Consider the following 17,602-nt stretch of genomic DNA (forward strand, 5'->3'; position numbering starts at 1 on the left):
AATAAAATGCATTATTATCACTATTTTTATCATTGGCATATTCACACACTCCTTAAAAAACAAGGGACTTATAACAGTGGTTCTCAGCTGGTGGGTTGTGATCCAAAAATAGCTCTCAGGTCTGTTCTAACAGGGTTCCAGGCAGGGGAAATTCTAAATGCAAATAATAAAATGCAACTGACCATATAACAATGCATAGTTTGATAGAAAAGTATATAGGATTTTCAGCTTTTAAAAGGGAGGAAAAAAAAAACCACCAATATATTTTGCTGTAGACATTAAAGCCGAACAACCAATCAAATGGTATTTTGATGTACATTATCACTTGCCAACTTAGGACAGGCCATGGACAGGTTGTGTGACATTCCTTCATCCTCAGATACTGTTAAGAACACTATGAAAGGTAAAAGAAATGACGACCCAGAGTCAGTGACAGGTCGACCCCTAATATCCAGAGTCAAATCTGGGTTTCTGAATTTGCATTGGGACCTGAAGCAAAACCAGCTGATAACCACTGAGTTATACGATATGAATATTACTTCTATATAGGTGTCATTTAGCCTCTCAGGATTGTGCTTCTGGTGTGACTGACCTGACTGGTGCTTACATTAGCTAGATAAGCTAATTCGATTTCCAGCTGGGCTTCTGTAACTCTGGGTTCTGGTCGGACAGTCACAGCAATCACTTTAGAATTCACAGCAGTGTTATTCCTGCGGGTTGGAAAAAACACAATCATTTGGACGAGTAATGCAAATTTAATTCATTTCAACACTTCCATTATCATTAGTATTGATTTTGCTTGAACTTTCCATTCTGCACAGTTTTAGGAATGCTGGCTCATTAGGCACAGAGGAATGTGGGCTCAGTTTAGGACATCATCAGTGTGAGGACGTCCTTATTGGCAATTTATTCAGTATGAGGTATTGTATTCCATTAACTAGCTAGAGAGGTACATACATTTTTACATGCTCGTGAATACTAGGTGTGATGTTTAAAAACAAAACAAAACAAAACAAAGAAAAAAATACAAAATAAATGTAAACCCTATTAGGTCCCACTGAAGCACTCCAAACATAAATTATGTAACAACTGACATTGATTTGTTAAACTTGGGTTAAAGAAGATGACAGCAATATACAGAAAAAAATCCTGACAGCCATAAAAAAAAAAAATACAATAAAAAAAAAAAACATATATATATACTGTATATATGTATGTATGTATGTATGTATGTATATTTATTTATTCATAAAAAAAATGTATGGCTGTCAGGATTTGCTTTTTTCTATATCTTTATATATATATATATATATATATATATATATATATATATATATATGATCTGTTAATATAAAAAATTAAATACAATTTTATATATGTAAGTAGGGGTAAGTGAGTGGCTTTGTCCCTTTACAAACCCAGGGACCTCCACACAGAGACATGCAAAATAAAAATATATATTCTTGATGACTAATTATAATAAATATGATTGAAAAACTTTAACAATATAACATTAAATAATGCTTATTAGATCACTAGCTTGCTATCATATCATAGTTTGTTCATTCAAATAGTCAGAAATGTCATGAAAATGTAATAAAAATACAATATATTATCTTTGCGCACCCCTGGTTAAAATCACTGGTTCTGAGGTTCTAAATGAATGCATAGATTTGATCAAAGACATTATTCGTATGTGCATGATTAACCAGCCATTGTATTTGATTTAATCAAGCTTGAGTTTTATTTCATGGTTTTTTGAACATCTGCATAAACTGAAAGGCATGAAATTACACAAGACTCTTAACGTCACCTCACCCTAATCACTGAATAATACGGCCCTTTCATTTTAGCAAGTGTTAATTTGGGGGCCTGTGTCGCTCAGTGGTAAAGACGCTGGCTACCACCCCTGGAGTTCACTAGTTCGAATCCCAGGGCGTGCTGAGTGACTCCAGCTAGGTCTCCTAATTAGCCTTGTTGCTAGGGAGGGTAATGTCACACGGGGTAACCTCCTCGTGATCGCCATAATGTGGTTCGCTCTCGGTGGGGCGTGGTGGATGGCATGAAGTCTCCACATATGCTATATCTCCGAGGTAACGCGCTCAACAAGTCACGTGAAAAGATGCATGGGCTGACGGTCTCAGACACGGAGGCAACCACCAGGATTGAGGTGTCACTACACCACCACAAGGATTTAGAGCACATTGGGATTGGGATTGGGAGAAAAAGCAACCCCCCCACAATGTGTTGATTGTCAAAACGATCTCATACTATTTTGCCTTTCTGATGAAATGTTCAGCAACACAATCCTTCTTTACAAATCCCTCCTCTGTGCATCATTGTTGTTGTTTCTTTTAGCACTTATATTCTCTTATCTTCCACTGTTTTACTGATCTCTATTTCCCCACAGGGTTCACTGAATCCAACGGAGCTCAAGAAGAGAGGACCCCCTTCTTCTTCTGTTCTTCCGTGAACCTCTCTCTATGTCAGTAGGAACTCCATGGAGGAAACCAACTCAAGATTGTTGAGATTTGATTGGCAGCTCAAAACCACACCAGGAAATGTCTGTCCTATTTGTCTCCAGAGGTTTGGGTGGAAGTCCTCAAATGGAGGTTTTGATTCTGATTTTTAAGACAGACTCCAAAGAATAACCAAGAATTTCATTCTGACACATAGGCTGGGAGAGAAAACACTATAATCTGGTGCACTTCCTTGTGTTTTAGGACTGGTTTAAATCGAAGGGATTTAAAGGAACAGCTGTCTTCACAAATATGATTTATATTTTTCTATTTTGTGTATATACTGTATTTGCCACTAGGCTATAACACACTGGCCATGTGATTTAGTTTTTTATATAAATATGAAATATTGTATTTATGCATTAGACATGTGCTCTAAAGTCCTCAAATAAACACTACAATTTTCAATCCCAAAAAAAAAAAAAAAAAACAGATACAACAGGTGACTGGGTAACAGTTTAGTGCCACATTACAAAAAAGAAATACATAAAACAAATCTGAGATTTCAAGGATTTGTGGAGTCATAAAATTACCAGAAAATATCTGTAATGTGTTGATAATAATTTTATTAAAGGCCTATTATGAGAATAAAGACATAAAGTTTTGAAAATAAAGTCATTAAGTTTTAAAATTGAAAGAGAATAAAGTAAGCTTACTTATTAAAGTAGTAATATTGTGAGAATAAAGTAAAAATCAAGATAATAAAGTCATAGCAATTATACTGTAGACTTTTTGTATGGAACCTTTTTTAACTGTAATGGATATTTGTCATTTATCTTTCCCTCCATTGATTAACTCCTTTCAGGAGTCATCCATAATTCATAAACCTGAAGCACAGAGGTCTTGGTCTAACCCGTGGACAATCATATAAATTCATTTAGTTTCTAAAATGAATCAGGAACATGGACACCCATTACAGGAATGTCCATGCCCCTGATTCATGCACTTTACTGAAAGTAACTTGAAGCTTTTTGGTAAAATATGACATGACAGGTATGATGACACGGTAGGTAAAATTATTGAAAATAGTTTGTAAACACATCAGATCATCCTCTGACACTAGCAATAAATCACAAAGCTCTATTCCAAAAATGATTTTAAAACCTGTCTGATGGAACCTGTGAATAGTTTGATTGAAACTGAAGACAAACTGGAGTGTAACAAAATGTGTGCATGAGCTTTTTTGACCCGGTTTCTGCCTTTTGTCCCACTTTTTCCTATTTTGTTTTGTGCTTCCACTATTTACAGTTCCTTTAATATTACTTTTAATAATAAATTAAAATGAACATATATATTGATTTCATACAGTGATATGATCACGGTGACAGTCTGGGAGTTAAGAGAAAGATTTGATACTGGTAAAATTAAGCATGGTTTTACTATTGTAATATTGTAATAACCATGTTTTTTGGCAGAAGCCATAGTTCTCTTACGAGAGGTTCTCTCGTATTGCGTAAGCTAGCTTACGCTACGGGAAAGATTCATCTTTTCTGAGATACTGAAGCCAAAAAATTATCCTTAATTTTGTATCCATTGTCAACGCAGTGCAGCAGCTGCATACCTTGAGCGGGCTAGCTAGCGAGCTCATTGGTTGCTCTGCGGCAACTGCTGCAGCCTATAGACGAACTTGAGTGAACTCGCGTCCAATGAGAGGCGTTCGCGCCGTCACTGTATCAAAGCCCGCCAGAATGGGCGTGGCTAGAGTGCATATAAGCGTAAGTTTGTAGGCTGGAACCCTGATTTTCATCTATTCAGCGAAGCTCTTCGCATCTCTGAACTGCAGAAGCCGCGTCGCCGTTCGAGGGGCATCTAGCAAGCTTGGACAGCGCTCGAAGAAGCCGGCCGTCTTCGCCACCTTCAGCCATCCTGCGAGCTACGCCATCCGGCGACGCATCCTTTTTAGAGCAAGCTAGTTCCTCAGCGAACTTCACAAAAAGAGCAACGAGCGTCTTTTTAAAGATGCCTCGCACCACCTGCGCCTCATGCTATTTACCCCCTCTCAGCGCCGGAGACCGCCACCTCATCTGCGCTCTCTGCCTGGGACTGGAACATGCAGAGCTCGCCCTCGCTGACGGCGGATGCGACCTCTGCGAGGAGCTTCCGATGTCGACCCTGCGGGCTCGACTCGAAGCACTCCAGACCGAAGCCGCCGCACCACCTTTCGTTTCGCCGCGCAGAAAGAAGCGCCGCTCCCAAAGGCTGCTGGAACCGGTGTTAGAAGCGACTACCTCGCCGGAGCCTCTCCCTCGAGCCTCGCTTTCACCCTCCCCGCCCCCCCGGGACGCGCTGTTGCGGCCAAGCGGCCGCACTGTTGCCATCTCGGATGACGAGGAGGAGGATAAGGGCTGCTGTTCCATCATGGCTTCGGACAGCGAGGAGTGGTCAGGCTCCCAAGCCTCCTCCTCGGCCCAGGAATCCAGCAGGACCCACGCCGGAGTCGAAGAAGAACTAACGCGCCTCCTCACACAGGCCGTCGACCACCTCGGGCTCGAGTGGTCACCGCCTCTGAGCAGGCTCCCAACAGACTTGATGGCTGCTTTCTTCAGAGCCGTCGCCGCGCGGCGCCCGCGGCCCGGGCCGCTCCCTTCCTGCCGGAACTCCACGCCGAGCTCTCTAAATCGTGGAAAGCGCCTCTCTTGGCCAGGAACCGATCCCATGTCTCCACCTCTCTCGCTTCGGTGGACGGCGCCACCGAGAGGGGCTACTCTTCCATCCCCCCGGTCGAGGATTCGGTAGCAGCACACCTTTGCCCGCCCTCCGCGAGATGGCGGTCTAAGCCAGTGCTCCCGTCTAAGGCCTGCAGAACTACTTCCGCCTGTGTTTTACAGATCCTCCAAGCGGACCTTCTTCGAGAGTGGGATGAGAAAGGCAGGCACCCAGAGGCTGTTTCAGATCTAAGGAGCACGACGGATCTCGCCCTTCGCGCCACCAAAGCTGCAGCTCAAGCCCTGGGGAAGTGCATGGCCGCGCTGACTGTGACCGAGAGACACCTATGGCTAACGCTAGCCGACATGGGAGAAGCTGAACGCTCCACGTTCCTCAACGCGCCGCTCTCTCCGTCCGGTCTCTTCGGTTCCGCGGTGAGTGGCATTGTTGACCGTTTCTCGGAAGTCCAGAAAGCCACCCAAGCCATGAATCTCTTCCTGCCTCGTCGCGCTAGCTCCTCTGCAGGCCGCCCACGTGACCAGCCTCCTGCACGAGCCTCTTCACAGCGCCCAGCTCAGCAAAGCCAGGCTTCTCAGCGTCGACAGGGCGGCCGCCCTAGATCGCGCTCAGACAGCCGCCGCAGACCGCCGCCCCCCACGGGCCTCGGCCTAAGATTGCGCTGAAGCCTGAGCAACCGAAGTCCTCCTAGCTTTGTTGAGGAAACGACGGCTCAGTCCCGCCGCGGCCGGACCACCGTCAAAGCTTCGCCCCCTGTCAGTCCCCTTCTCTCAGGCTACTGCAGTGGTGGATTCAGCAGCCATCCCAGATAGGAACTGCGGGTGATACTGCCCGCTTGCCTGCACTCAAATGCCGTTTTCACGGCGACCCAAAGAAATCTTGTAAAAAGCAAACATGCCTTATGTGTAGAAAATGTGCCCACAATCCAGTGTTCACCCCTACACACAAGCATTACACTTCCCGTGTCCCTATCAGAGCCCACTCACATAAAGCGGGCACAGCCAGCTCGAGTGTTAGAGTCAATAAACGCGCCCACGAATCCGTGCGCGCGCCCCTTCTCTGCCCGCTCTGTCACACGGCCAGCAAACACCTCTCTGTATGTAAGTCCCATGCCCGTGACTATGCTCGTGCATCACTTAACAGATGTGACTCTTTCCCCATTCACCTCAATCGGGAAGTCACTCACAGAACAGCCTGTCCCTGCTGTCTGCGAGCAGTCATGCATAAGCACAGTAAGCGCGCTCACACATTCTGTTCAGCTCGCTGTGTGCGGCAATCAGGGCGACTTGGCCATTCACCCTCTAGCGTTACGCTTCAAAGCGTGGAAAGCTATCCCAGGGATATCCAAATGGGTGTTAAGCACAATAAAACAGGGCTATTTGCTACAGTTCGATCGCCGCCCTCCTGCTTCAAAGCGCGGCTCGAAACTACTGTGAACACGGAAGCAGCCTGCATGCTTCGTTCAGAAATAGCAAACCTTCTGTGCAAAAGGGCCATAGAGAGAGTGCCACCTTCTCTGAGCGAGTCGGGGTTTTACAGCCGTTATTTTCTTGTCCCCAAGAAAGACGGCGGCCTCAGACCAATATTAGATCTCAGGGTTTTGAACAAGGTGCTCGCAAAAAGACCGTTCAAAATGCTTACAATCAGGAAACTCCTCGCGCATGTGCGCCAGGGGACTGGTTTATTTCTCTCGATCTGAAAGATGCCTACTTTCAGATTCAGATAAATCCCGTCACAGGCCATTCTTGAGATTCGCCTTCGACGGCCAGGTTTATCAATACACCGTCCTTCCGTTCGGCCTGTCTTTAGCACCCCGTAATTTCACGAAGTGCATGGATGCGGCGCTCGCACCCCTGCGGAGTCAGGGCTTGCGAATTCTGAACTATTTGGACGATTGGCTGATTTTGGCACAGTCACATACGGAGCTTCTGTCTCACAGGACAGTTCTCCTCAGTCATCTGAACAGTTTGGGTCTTGCAGTCAATTGGACCAAGAGCTCACTACAGCCCAGTCAAGCAATTTCCTTCCTTGGAATAGAACTAGACTCCATGGCGATGACGGCTCGCTTATCTACACAGCGCGCGCGCCGTGTTCAGCGACTAGCCGCGTCCTTTCAGATGAACAGCCTCACGCCTCTGAAAAAATTTCAGAGAATGCTAGGTTACATGGCCTCAGCCGCAGCAGTACTTCAGCAGGGTTTACTGTGCATGCGCCCGCTTCAGCATTGGCTAAACACCCACGTGTCTCGCCGGGCTTCAGCCCATTCCAGTGAGAGCAGATCTCCTCTCTCAAGCTCGCGGCACGATCTGGCATTCCCACCCAGAGCGCTGAGCGCTGCACGCGTGGGTGATCAACGACTACCCGTCGCTTTGCCAGAAGGAGTAATAAACACTATCATACACGCTAGAGCCCCTTCCACGAGAAGACTCTATGCGTCCAAATGGTCTGTGTTTTCAAAATGGTGCACCGACAGAGACCTGGACCCACGGACATGTGGGGTGTCGTCGCTGCTCGTGTTTTTACAAGAGCTGCTGGATAAGGGCAGATCCCCATCCACGCTCAAAGTGTACGTGGCGGCCGTCGCGGCGTTCGCTGAACCCTTGCACGGCCAGTCACTGGGAAAAAATGAGCTGGTCATCCGCTTCCTCAGGGGAGCTAGAAGGATGAACCCCCACGCCCCCCATCGGTTCCTATCTGGGATCTTTCTATAGTTCTCGAAGCTATGATGGCCCCCCTTTCGAACCGCTTCAATCCGTGGATTTGAAATACCTTTCACTCAAAACAGTTTTTCTAACTGCCCTGTCATCAGTTAAACGTGTGGGAGACCTTCACGCGCTGTCTGTCAGCGCTGCGTGTCTTGAGTTTGGACCAAGTGACTCCAAGGTCATTTTAAAGCCTAGACACGGCTATGTCCCCAAGGTGATCGGTACTCCTTTCAGAGCACAAATCATTTCCCTATCGGCGCTGCCAGCATCCGATAGCGAACGCGACGCCAATCTCCTTTGCCCAGTCAGAGCACTGAGATTGTATACTGCGCGCTCCGCCTTTTTCAGACGCTCTGAGCAGCTTTTCGTTTCGTTCGGAGGGCGCACCAAAGGTTTCGCCGCCTCGAAACAGACACTGTCTAGATGGATAGTGGACGCTATTGCTGCAACGTACGCATCAAAAGACCTACCATGCCCGTTAGGCATTAGGGCTCACTCCACTAGAGGCATGGCCTCCTCGTGGGCATGGTCCAGCGGGATTTCCATTCACGACATATGTGTGGCAGCGGACTGGGCTTCCCCCTCCACCTTTGTCAGATTTTACAATCTGGAAGTGCCCGCCCTGCAGGCAAAACTACTAGCGGTTTAATACGCTACAGCTCTCCTGGTGAGCTGCACTGACGGGACACATTCCACACAGACCGGCACCGCCGCTCTGTTTTTCCCTTCCCACTATGTGCTTATGTATTACACACACACTGGCCCGCACTCTTGCCGGCCAAATATTATTCCCCCACTCATAAGGGCTCCCCCGGGTCCCCCCACCCCCGGGGCTCATGCAGTGGATGCTTGGCACGCACGGCATTGACAATGGGTTCCCGTAGCGTAAGCTAGCTTACGCAATACAATATATCATCATGTTAGATGATATATGCAAATATCATCTAACACTATTTGCACTTACTGCAAAAAGTGTTTTGTTCCTACATACACTTAGGCCCTGATTTTAAAAGCTCCAAATAACGGGGACTAATTTGCTTGTGCAATCTATGAAAATGTGTGTGCACGTCTTGGCCGTTGCGGGCAGGGCTGGACTGGGAAGATAATTCGGACCGTGATTTTACATGGCAACTGTCCCAAAACTGTCCTTTTCTGCATATCGCGGAGCCATTTTTTTGTCCATTATGCTTAACGCCTGTTCTCATTTTAGCTTATCGCGGCCCATTCTGCACATTTCAAGGCTGACCCACCGGCCCGCTCGGTTCTCCCGATGGCCAGTCCACCCCTGATTGGCCCCAAAGTGCGTCGGCCCACTGGGAAAATGGCTGGTTTGAGTATTTCTGTAACTGCTGATCTCCTGGGATTTTCACGCTCAACAGCCTCTACAATTTATTCTGAATGGTGCCAAAAAACAAAAAACATCCAGTGAGTGGCAGATCTGTGGACAGAAAGGCCTTGTTGATGAGAGAGGTCAACAGAGTTTGGCCAGACTGGTTTGAACTGATAAAGTCTAATGCTAAAATTGTGGTGAGAAGAATAACATCTCAGAATGCTATTCTGGGATGCGGGTTGGCACTATTTTGGTGGAACGAGGGGGACATACACAATAATAGGCAAGTGGTTTTAATGTTGTGGCTAATCAGAGAGTGTGTGTGTGTATATATATATACTGTATATAATTTAAGAAAATAAATGATAAATTATATTTATAAGAAGAAAAATCATACCAATATATTCTCTATGTCACAATGAATGATTACACATCCAAACATGCTCCAGAAATATGAAGAGATGTAAGTTTCTTGTTTGAAACATCTCAATTATATCTCTGTAATGTTTCATGTAAATAAACTGATAGGTTTCAGGATGGGCAGTCTTACCGTGGAGCAGGCAGCATAAGGCCAAGAGTCTTGTAGAGAACCGTCCCAAGAATGAATACTGGAGATCCATCCAAATCTGCAAGACAGTAGTCTGGTTAAACTATATTATCAGCATGTTATGTAATCACATCAGAATATAGCATCTTCATAAGAAGACATGCTCTTCTAAGTTTCCTTTTCAACCATTTCACTTGATGATATTGAGGATTATGAGGTAATTCAAACTACAGATTTGCTTCATGTCTTAAGAGGTGCTGTTCACATAGAGAAAGGAATTAAAATGCTTTCTGAATTCAACACCTCCCTTTTCCATGTGGGATAGTTTAAATATAAAATAACGATTTATTTTTTCAGAAGCTACAGGAATTAATTAACCTCTAAACCCACCAAATACTTTTAAATATAATTGTAAAATTTCTCGGATTAGATATTCAAATAAACCAGACAGCTAATCCATCATAAAGTTCCTGCCTATAATGAATAAAGTGGCAGATTAGACTATGCTAGCAAGTTTATTGATAACTAGGAGGTAAAGGTCTTCCTCCACAGGAATCAAGGCTAATCCTGGTTCAAACAGTTTTGTATAGCCCTCTAGTGTAGCTCAAGGCAAGTTGGAGTGAGTTATGTATAAAATCAATCCTCAATTACTTCCCTCTGATATACTTCAGATAAGACTGATCACTCTAATTAAGTAAATACTCTGGTCCTTAGCTCTCTGGGCTATCATTGTTTGAGAAGATATGGCAAATGCTGTGTCATCTGAAATGATGTGGCCCACCAAGTGCAGTCTCCTCTAAAACAGGCAAACGGCAATTAATGATCATATAATCCTGTGATTTTAAAGGTATCCCATTAGGCATCCCGTTAACCATGCAACTGATATTTAATGATCGTATGGTATCTATAAAAACCACAATGCAATTATGAAACTTTTAATTTTGATATTTACATTTACATTTATGCATTTGGCAGACGCTTCTATCCAAAGTGACTTACAGTGCAATTATTACAGGGACAATCCCCCCGGAGCAACCTGGAGTTAAGTGCCTTACTCAAGGACACAATGGTGGTGGCTGTGGGGATCGAACCAGCGACCTTCTAATTACCAGTTTAACAGTTATGTGCATTAGACCACTACACCACCACCACTCCATCAATGATATGTCATTGATGATTCAATATAAGTGAAAATGCCATTGTTTATAACATGCTAACATGTTGAGTTTAAATATAAAGAGTCTGTAGCATAACTCATTTATAATTTATACTTAAAAATGTATAAACAAGTGAGGAATAATATACAGTCAGCTGGGTATAACTGCAAAATAATCCCAAAAGGGTAATCCGAACCTCCAGGGTGATAATCAGCATGTAACCCCTCCAGGGCTGGACTGGTAATCTGGCATACCGGGCATTTTCCCGGTGTGACTACGTGGACTGGCCATCGGGAGATCCGAGCAGGCCGGTGGGTCGGCTGTGAAACAGGTCGAATGGGAAGCAATAAGCTAAAATGAGCCACCGAGTTATGCAGAACGGACGTGCGATACACAGAAACAACTTTTGGGCGAGTCTCTGTGTAAAATCCCGAGCCAATTTCGCTTTCCAGTCCAGCCCTGAACCCCTCTGTACACTAACTTGCTTATTACACGTCCACTGCCAAATGCATAAATGGGCATGAACTAATGATTTGAATTTAAATGATTTTATTGTGCAAGAAAAAGAGAATGCAGAGTGAAGGCCTGTTCACACCAAATCCGTTCACATCTGTTGACACCAAATCCAAATGATTTTATGAGAGGAACCTCTGATGGAAGATCTATTCACACTAAGTCTGTAATAAAATGAAACAAAAAACTATTTCACCCCTATACAGTAGGAGGTGCTGTTGCTGTTCTACAAACATTTATACCAGTCTCCTGCCCACACCATCAGCTGTTAGAGATTAATATATTGAATGCTGTTAAAGCATTTATTTACATGATTTGGTAGAATTGTTTCATTATGTTCTTTCCATTGTGTTTATGCATTTTGAGGAGTATATAATCAGTTTTTTTATGGGAGTGAGATGAGTAAAGAGCACTGTTGCATATTGTATTGCACTAGAAGCTTCTGTCGCCAAGACATATTCCTTGTATGTGTAAGCATAATTGGCAATAAAGCTCATCCTGCTATATATATATATATATATATATATATATATATATATATATATATTATAATGCCTGGATAATATAACACAAGGTACAGTGATATAAATACAAATGGAATAATGTAAAAATAAGAATAATGGATGGCTATTGTATAAAATAGAACGTGTCATTTAAAAAATAATATAAAATAAAACACTGTCTCATGGTCTTCTTTATTCAAATTATTGCAATCCTGTGTTATATTTTCCTCGCAATAAAAATAGCAGTGTGGTTCTGCAATTTGTTAGTCTACAGTAAAATATTCCATGCAACATTTCTTTTTATGGGATATTTTAATACAAACAATTTTAGTACATTTTTAATGCCATGAAAATATAACAGGCACAGTGATATACATATTAATTAAATAATGTACATTAAGACAAAAATGATGAGCAACACCAATGTGCTGGGTTGAGCAGCTGCTGGAAAAATGACAAAAAGCTCTTATCTCATTGGTCACTCAGTTTTCATTGCAGTCCGAAGAAAAAGAAATCAGACCACTCTCTGTTAAAAAACCTTCAGATTGTCTGTGGACCTGATGTGAATAGCACCATGGGAATCTATTGTTCCCATTAAAAACCGAATTCGTAACAAACAATCGCATTGAAAAAACAGACTTGGTGTGAACAGGCCTTAAGAGACATTAAACTAGCACAACTACTGTATGTAGGCAAAAGGTGTGGTCATTATACAAAAAATGCTATAAGTGACCATCAAAATTAATTATACCAGAGAGCTGTATTATTATAATAATAATAATAATTCAGAATAATGATAATAATTGTATAAATGTAAGAGTGTTTCTTCAACTGTGGGCATTTTTAGCACTGTGGACTTCTAGAAAGTCTTGTTAAAATCTCAGTGTTGGAAATTACGGTGATGGAAATGAGATTTTTTAACTTTTTTTGGGATGGCTCTTTTGCCTTGATAAGGCTAATTTAATTTGACATTTTACTTATCCTAAATACACACAACAAAATTATATTGTCACACTCTTTGCATAATTTGGCAAAACTACAAATTGAATGGAAATGACGGCCGATTAAAACATTCTGCTCTGGTGATATTTCACAGGTTTTTATATCTCATATTTCATTTCAAGTATGTTCTTTACAGACACTTTTGTTGACTTGGTTAACTAGTACACTAACTTTTGAAAAACAAAAACAAACCTTTACTGGGGCAAAATTACATTTTAAAATGTAATTTAAAAAAACTAACGAAAACAAAAAACGAAATAAATAAATATTTGCATTCAATAAATATCAAAAATGTACAAGTCGGTTTTAATATTAAAATCAAATAAAGTTAAAATCAATTTTAATAGAAATCAACCAATGGGTCTTGAAATTTCCCAAAGCTCAAGAAACTCCCATAATTAGAAATATTAAAAATGTAAATGGACTATACAGTATAAGAAATTGTCAATTTATGTACTGTAATACACCACAACAAAGACTGTTCTCAAAGCAGGGCTACGGACTACTATATTATTCTGCCTTATTATTCCTTGGGACAAAAAATTATGTAAACATGGGTTAATTGAAACTTGGCCTTGATGATCTAGTTAATTTAGCTTGAATGTATTGATCATAAGACTGTATCAGAATCATCAGCTTCTGCAATGTAACATTCTGTGACAATATGTTGTACCTGCTGTCTGGGGTACAAAGATTCCTTTTGGAATGACGACCTTGTCCTCTGAGTTTCTGGCCCAGTCGACCATCCCCTTCCGTCCCTTCATTGGGAAGTTAATGTCAGTCATCACAGACACAGCAGGCAGCCTCTGTATACTTGCAACTGAAAAAAGGAAGAAAAAGAGAGAGAGAAAGAAGTATGACAGTTAACCCATCACTATTTTATAGCACAGGGAGAACTCTGAGGGTGAGGGTATATTGCATTCAGAAAAGGTAAGTGATAATGCAAATATGACATTTTTAAAGGAGAAGTGTAATTTTTTTATGATTAAATATTTTCTTATATCCCAGTATAATGTGTAGAGAGACAACTTTAAATACGGCAACTATGGGTTATTTCTCCTGAAACGTGTAAGTGTGTGTGAAGGTGTGTGTATGGTCTGGTTAGAGTATAGGCAGGTAATAGGAGTTGAGGTTTAGTTAAGGATTATCTAACAGCTGGCGTGTGTGTGTGTGTGTGTGGAGGAGGTGGCTGGTAGTGCTGCCAGATAAAGTGTGTGCAGAGCTGGGGGTGGGCATTAGTCACAGGAGCACATGGGGTATGATTGAAGAACTGTGGTTAAAGAAGCTATCACATAGAGATCTAAAAACACTTGATCTTAATATCAGGTATCTAAACATGGTTCTGAAGAGAGAAGTCGATGTTCGGAATAGCAGCGCTACCTTCCTGTGACTGGGGCCACATTAAGGTACTCCAGGGCCCGGGGCTTACTGTTCGCTGGGCCCTGCCAGTCGACAGATGGGGGTCTCCCGTTAGCTCTCTATTATCATGCGCTACACATACAGGTTTAGCCGTTGCACACATTCTCTGTTTACACGCAAACATTGAGGGAGGAGAATATGGTGGCGGATGTAAAATAAAAAATCAGCTCATTTAATTTTAATATTTTTACAAATCAGACAACACAAGCAGTGTTCATTTTTAAAGCTTTTTATTTAAGTCATTATTTTAGATTTTTACAAAACTATCCTATTGACCTGTTTCTTGTGACGTCACCGTATAACCGTACTGCCATGTTTGTGACCAATATTCCATATTTCTTCATTGTGATGTGCTGTGGGATGTGACAAAAACCTTCTTCAGGAGTTAAAAGCAGCTCCTACATTCATACAGATGGGATCATCACAGGCGTTTTTGTATACTGTGAATTGATCAGACCAGATAACAACACAAAAACATTTGTAACTTCTGAATGAGCGATGTTTACAGTGATCTACCATAGGGTGTGTGTGTACTCGCCGGTCACACATCAGACTCGCCAGTTTATGGAGATGTATCAGGGGTAAAATAGCTTTAAATGTCCACAAAAGTTCAATTTGCCATTATCTGTGCTGTCTTCAGACCTGTATGAATCTTTCCTGTGACTGGGCATGGACCAAAAGCATTTTTAGATTTTTTTCCATTCACCGCCATTGTTTCCTCCCAATGATGGACACAAATATGGTGGCTGCAGGGAAAAGTGATGTCACTGAAACAGGTCAATAAAAATTAATTATATATATATATATATATATATATATATATATATATATATATATATATATATATATATATATATATATATATATATATATTATCTAAAGAAAATACCAATATTTCATCATGTCATATTAATGCATTTTAGTAAATTTTACTCTATTTTAATTGGTAATAATTGTTGTTTTGCTTTAGCTGTAAAATTATTTTTGTTTTAGTTGACAAAAACACCAATCAAAGTGTAAAATACCAAATATATAACATGAATACAATTATTTAAACATAAATATAATATATTTAAACAAAATAAAAATTATGATATGTTTACTATGTAGGCTAAGATTACAGAGTGGCTTTCTTGCTCATGACTGTGGTGTGATGCCTCTGTGGATAATGGTCCTAAGGGAACACAAACAGGAGGTATGGGCACCTGCGTCCAACTGTGACTAATGAGCCTAATCACTGGTACTTCCAGAGAAACAACAGGCTGAAACCAGTTAGAAACAGACGTTTAAAAAATGTCTAAATTCTGATTGGATAAGCCACATTTGAAGCGATTGAAAATGGCTATAAAGGAACAGTTGTGAGTGCACATTCTATTTTAAAGGGACATTGCTGGTTCAGTACAAGTTAAGCTCAATCAACAGAATAATTATGATTATCACAAATCTTAATTTAGACAGTGGGGCACTTATAGTTGTAGTTGGGGTCAATCTGTAAACATTAAAATATTCTGTTTTAAAAGTATAGCCACAAGACATAAACAAAATGTGTGTTAACATGATTTTACTAACCCTTTCTGTGTAAAGTTAAATCTAATTTTACAATTTTGTTGCCATGAAGTGATATCCTAACACTTTAAACTCTAAAATGACCATACAAATTATGATATAAACAACTCTACAGCTCAAATAATACACGTGTTTTAACAGAAGAGATAATGCAAGTACTTTTATTAAATTATAAGCTTCACATTTCTACCTTTAAACTCTCCAAAATTTGGCCCTTTTCACTTCCATTGTAGATGCCTCACTGTAACCTCGCTTTTTGCTCGAGGAGGGATGAGTCAAAAATAAAACATTTTTTGTGGTAATCAACATTATTCCACAGATGTTGTCAATTGAGTTTAACTTGTTTTGATTCAGAAACATTCCTTATGTGGCAAGTTGCTACGTTGCTTGGCAACCACAAAGTGGATAATTAACCATTTTACTGTTTATTACAATTGTTATTATTGGTATATTTTTTTATGATTACTGAACGTTGGTAGATTTATAAAAGCAACAAGCCACTCAAGTCTATGTGTTACATTTATTTTAAGACAGGAGCGCCTCTTAACCATGGTAAAATCATAGGTTTGTTTGTTTTATCTGCCTTATCACGTCAAATATTTTGGTGCAATCTTGGCTAAATACTCAAAAGTGAGAGTAAGACTAATTATGATGACAGGGTCGCTCGACTCATCTGAGCAATCAATGCACACCAATCGATGTCCATTAAACACATTAAAAAAAACAAATTACAGCTTTAAAGACATGCAACATCGACAAAGTCATTGTTAATTCTTACAGGAGGATGAGCTGCAGAGAAAAAGAGTCTATGCAATCAAGGTTGTTTGCCTAAAAGAGGACGGAAGAGTGTGCTGTGCTGACAGAGGGTATTTATCGTAGTGTCAAGAACGTGCCATAAATTTGGCAAGAAATGATGCTGCAATATCTTACTATGACAGATCATTTTCATTTGGCCTGTGCAGGCAGCACTTCTTTGTTTGTTTAATGAAAGAGAGCAGATTCTACCAGATATTTAATCTCACTGTAAATGATAAGGAAATTACAAAACTGATGTCAATAAATAAATGCGGATTTACTTTCAGATTACAAATTTAGCCCGGAGGATTTGCCTTTTTAATGAAAAGCGTACCCAGAAGAAATGTGTATTGCTCAGTTAGGATGCTCAAAGCTAGAGAGACTTAATGAACATCTCATATATGCTTTGTTTGTCTCCTAAAATTGTTTAAGGGGAAAAAATGAATGGAATGAGACAACTGAATTGTGGATAAACAATTTGAATATCGTGGAAAATTATTTTTTTTTCTCCGTAATTTAATTAGTCTAGATTCATTACACAAAGTGAAATATTATTGTTGTAATCTTGATGATTACGGCTTACAGCTCATGGAAATCAAAAATCTAGTCTCTCAAAATATTAGAATAAAGAATTTATAATACAGAAATGTCGACCTTCTGAAAAGTATGTTAATTTATGCACGCAATACTTGGTTGGCTCCTTTTGCACAAATTTCTGCAAATAATTATTGCAGAAGAACATTAAGTCCTCTTTTCAGATGAAAGTTCATTTTGCATTTAATTTGGAAATCAAGGTTCAAGAGTCTGGAGGAAGAGTGGAGAGGCACAGAATCCAAATTGCTTGAAGTCCAGTGTGAAGTTTCCACATTCAGTGATGATTTG

General features: G+C 41.1%; 1 protein-coding gene across 5 annotated transcripts in view; it reads right to left on the minus strand.

The window, feature by feature from the left end:
• The window catches only part of adgrb3 (adhesion G protein-coupled receptor B3), a 222,609-nt gene that overhangs the window by 49,775 nt on the left and 155,232 nt on the right, over positions 1 to 17,602 (minus strand). For all 5 annotated transcript variants that reach the window (XM_052089881.1, XM_052089878.1, XM_052089877.1 and 2 more), the window contains 3 exons: positions 13,614 to 13,760; positions 9,769 to 9,844; positions 593 to 710 (listed from right to left, as the gene is read on the minus strand). In XM_052089881.1, the coding sequence (XP_051945841.1) occupies positions 593 to 710; positions 9,769 to 9,844; positions 13,614 to 13,760 (341 nt within the window). The remainder of the gene's footprint in view (positions 1 to 592; positions 711 to 9,768; positions 9,845 to 13,613; positions 13,761 to 17,602) is intronic.

The sequence above is a fragment of the Xyrauchen texanus genome, chromosome 24 (assembly GCF_025860055.1).
Source record: "Xyrauchen texanus isolate HMW12.3.18 chromosome 24, RBS_HiC_50CHRs, whole genome shotgun sequence".
Lineage (NCBI taxonomy): Eukaryota > Metazoa > Chordata > Actinopteri > Cypriniformes > Catostomidae > Xyrauchen > Xyrauchen texanus.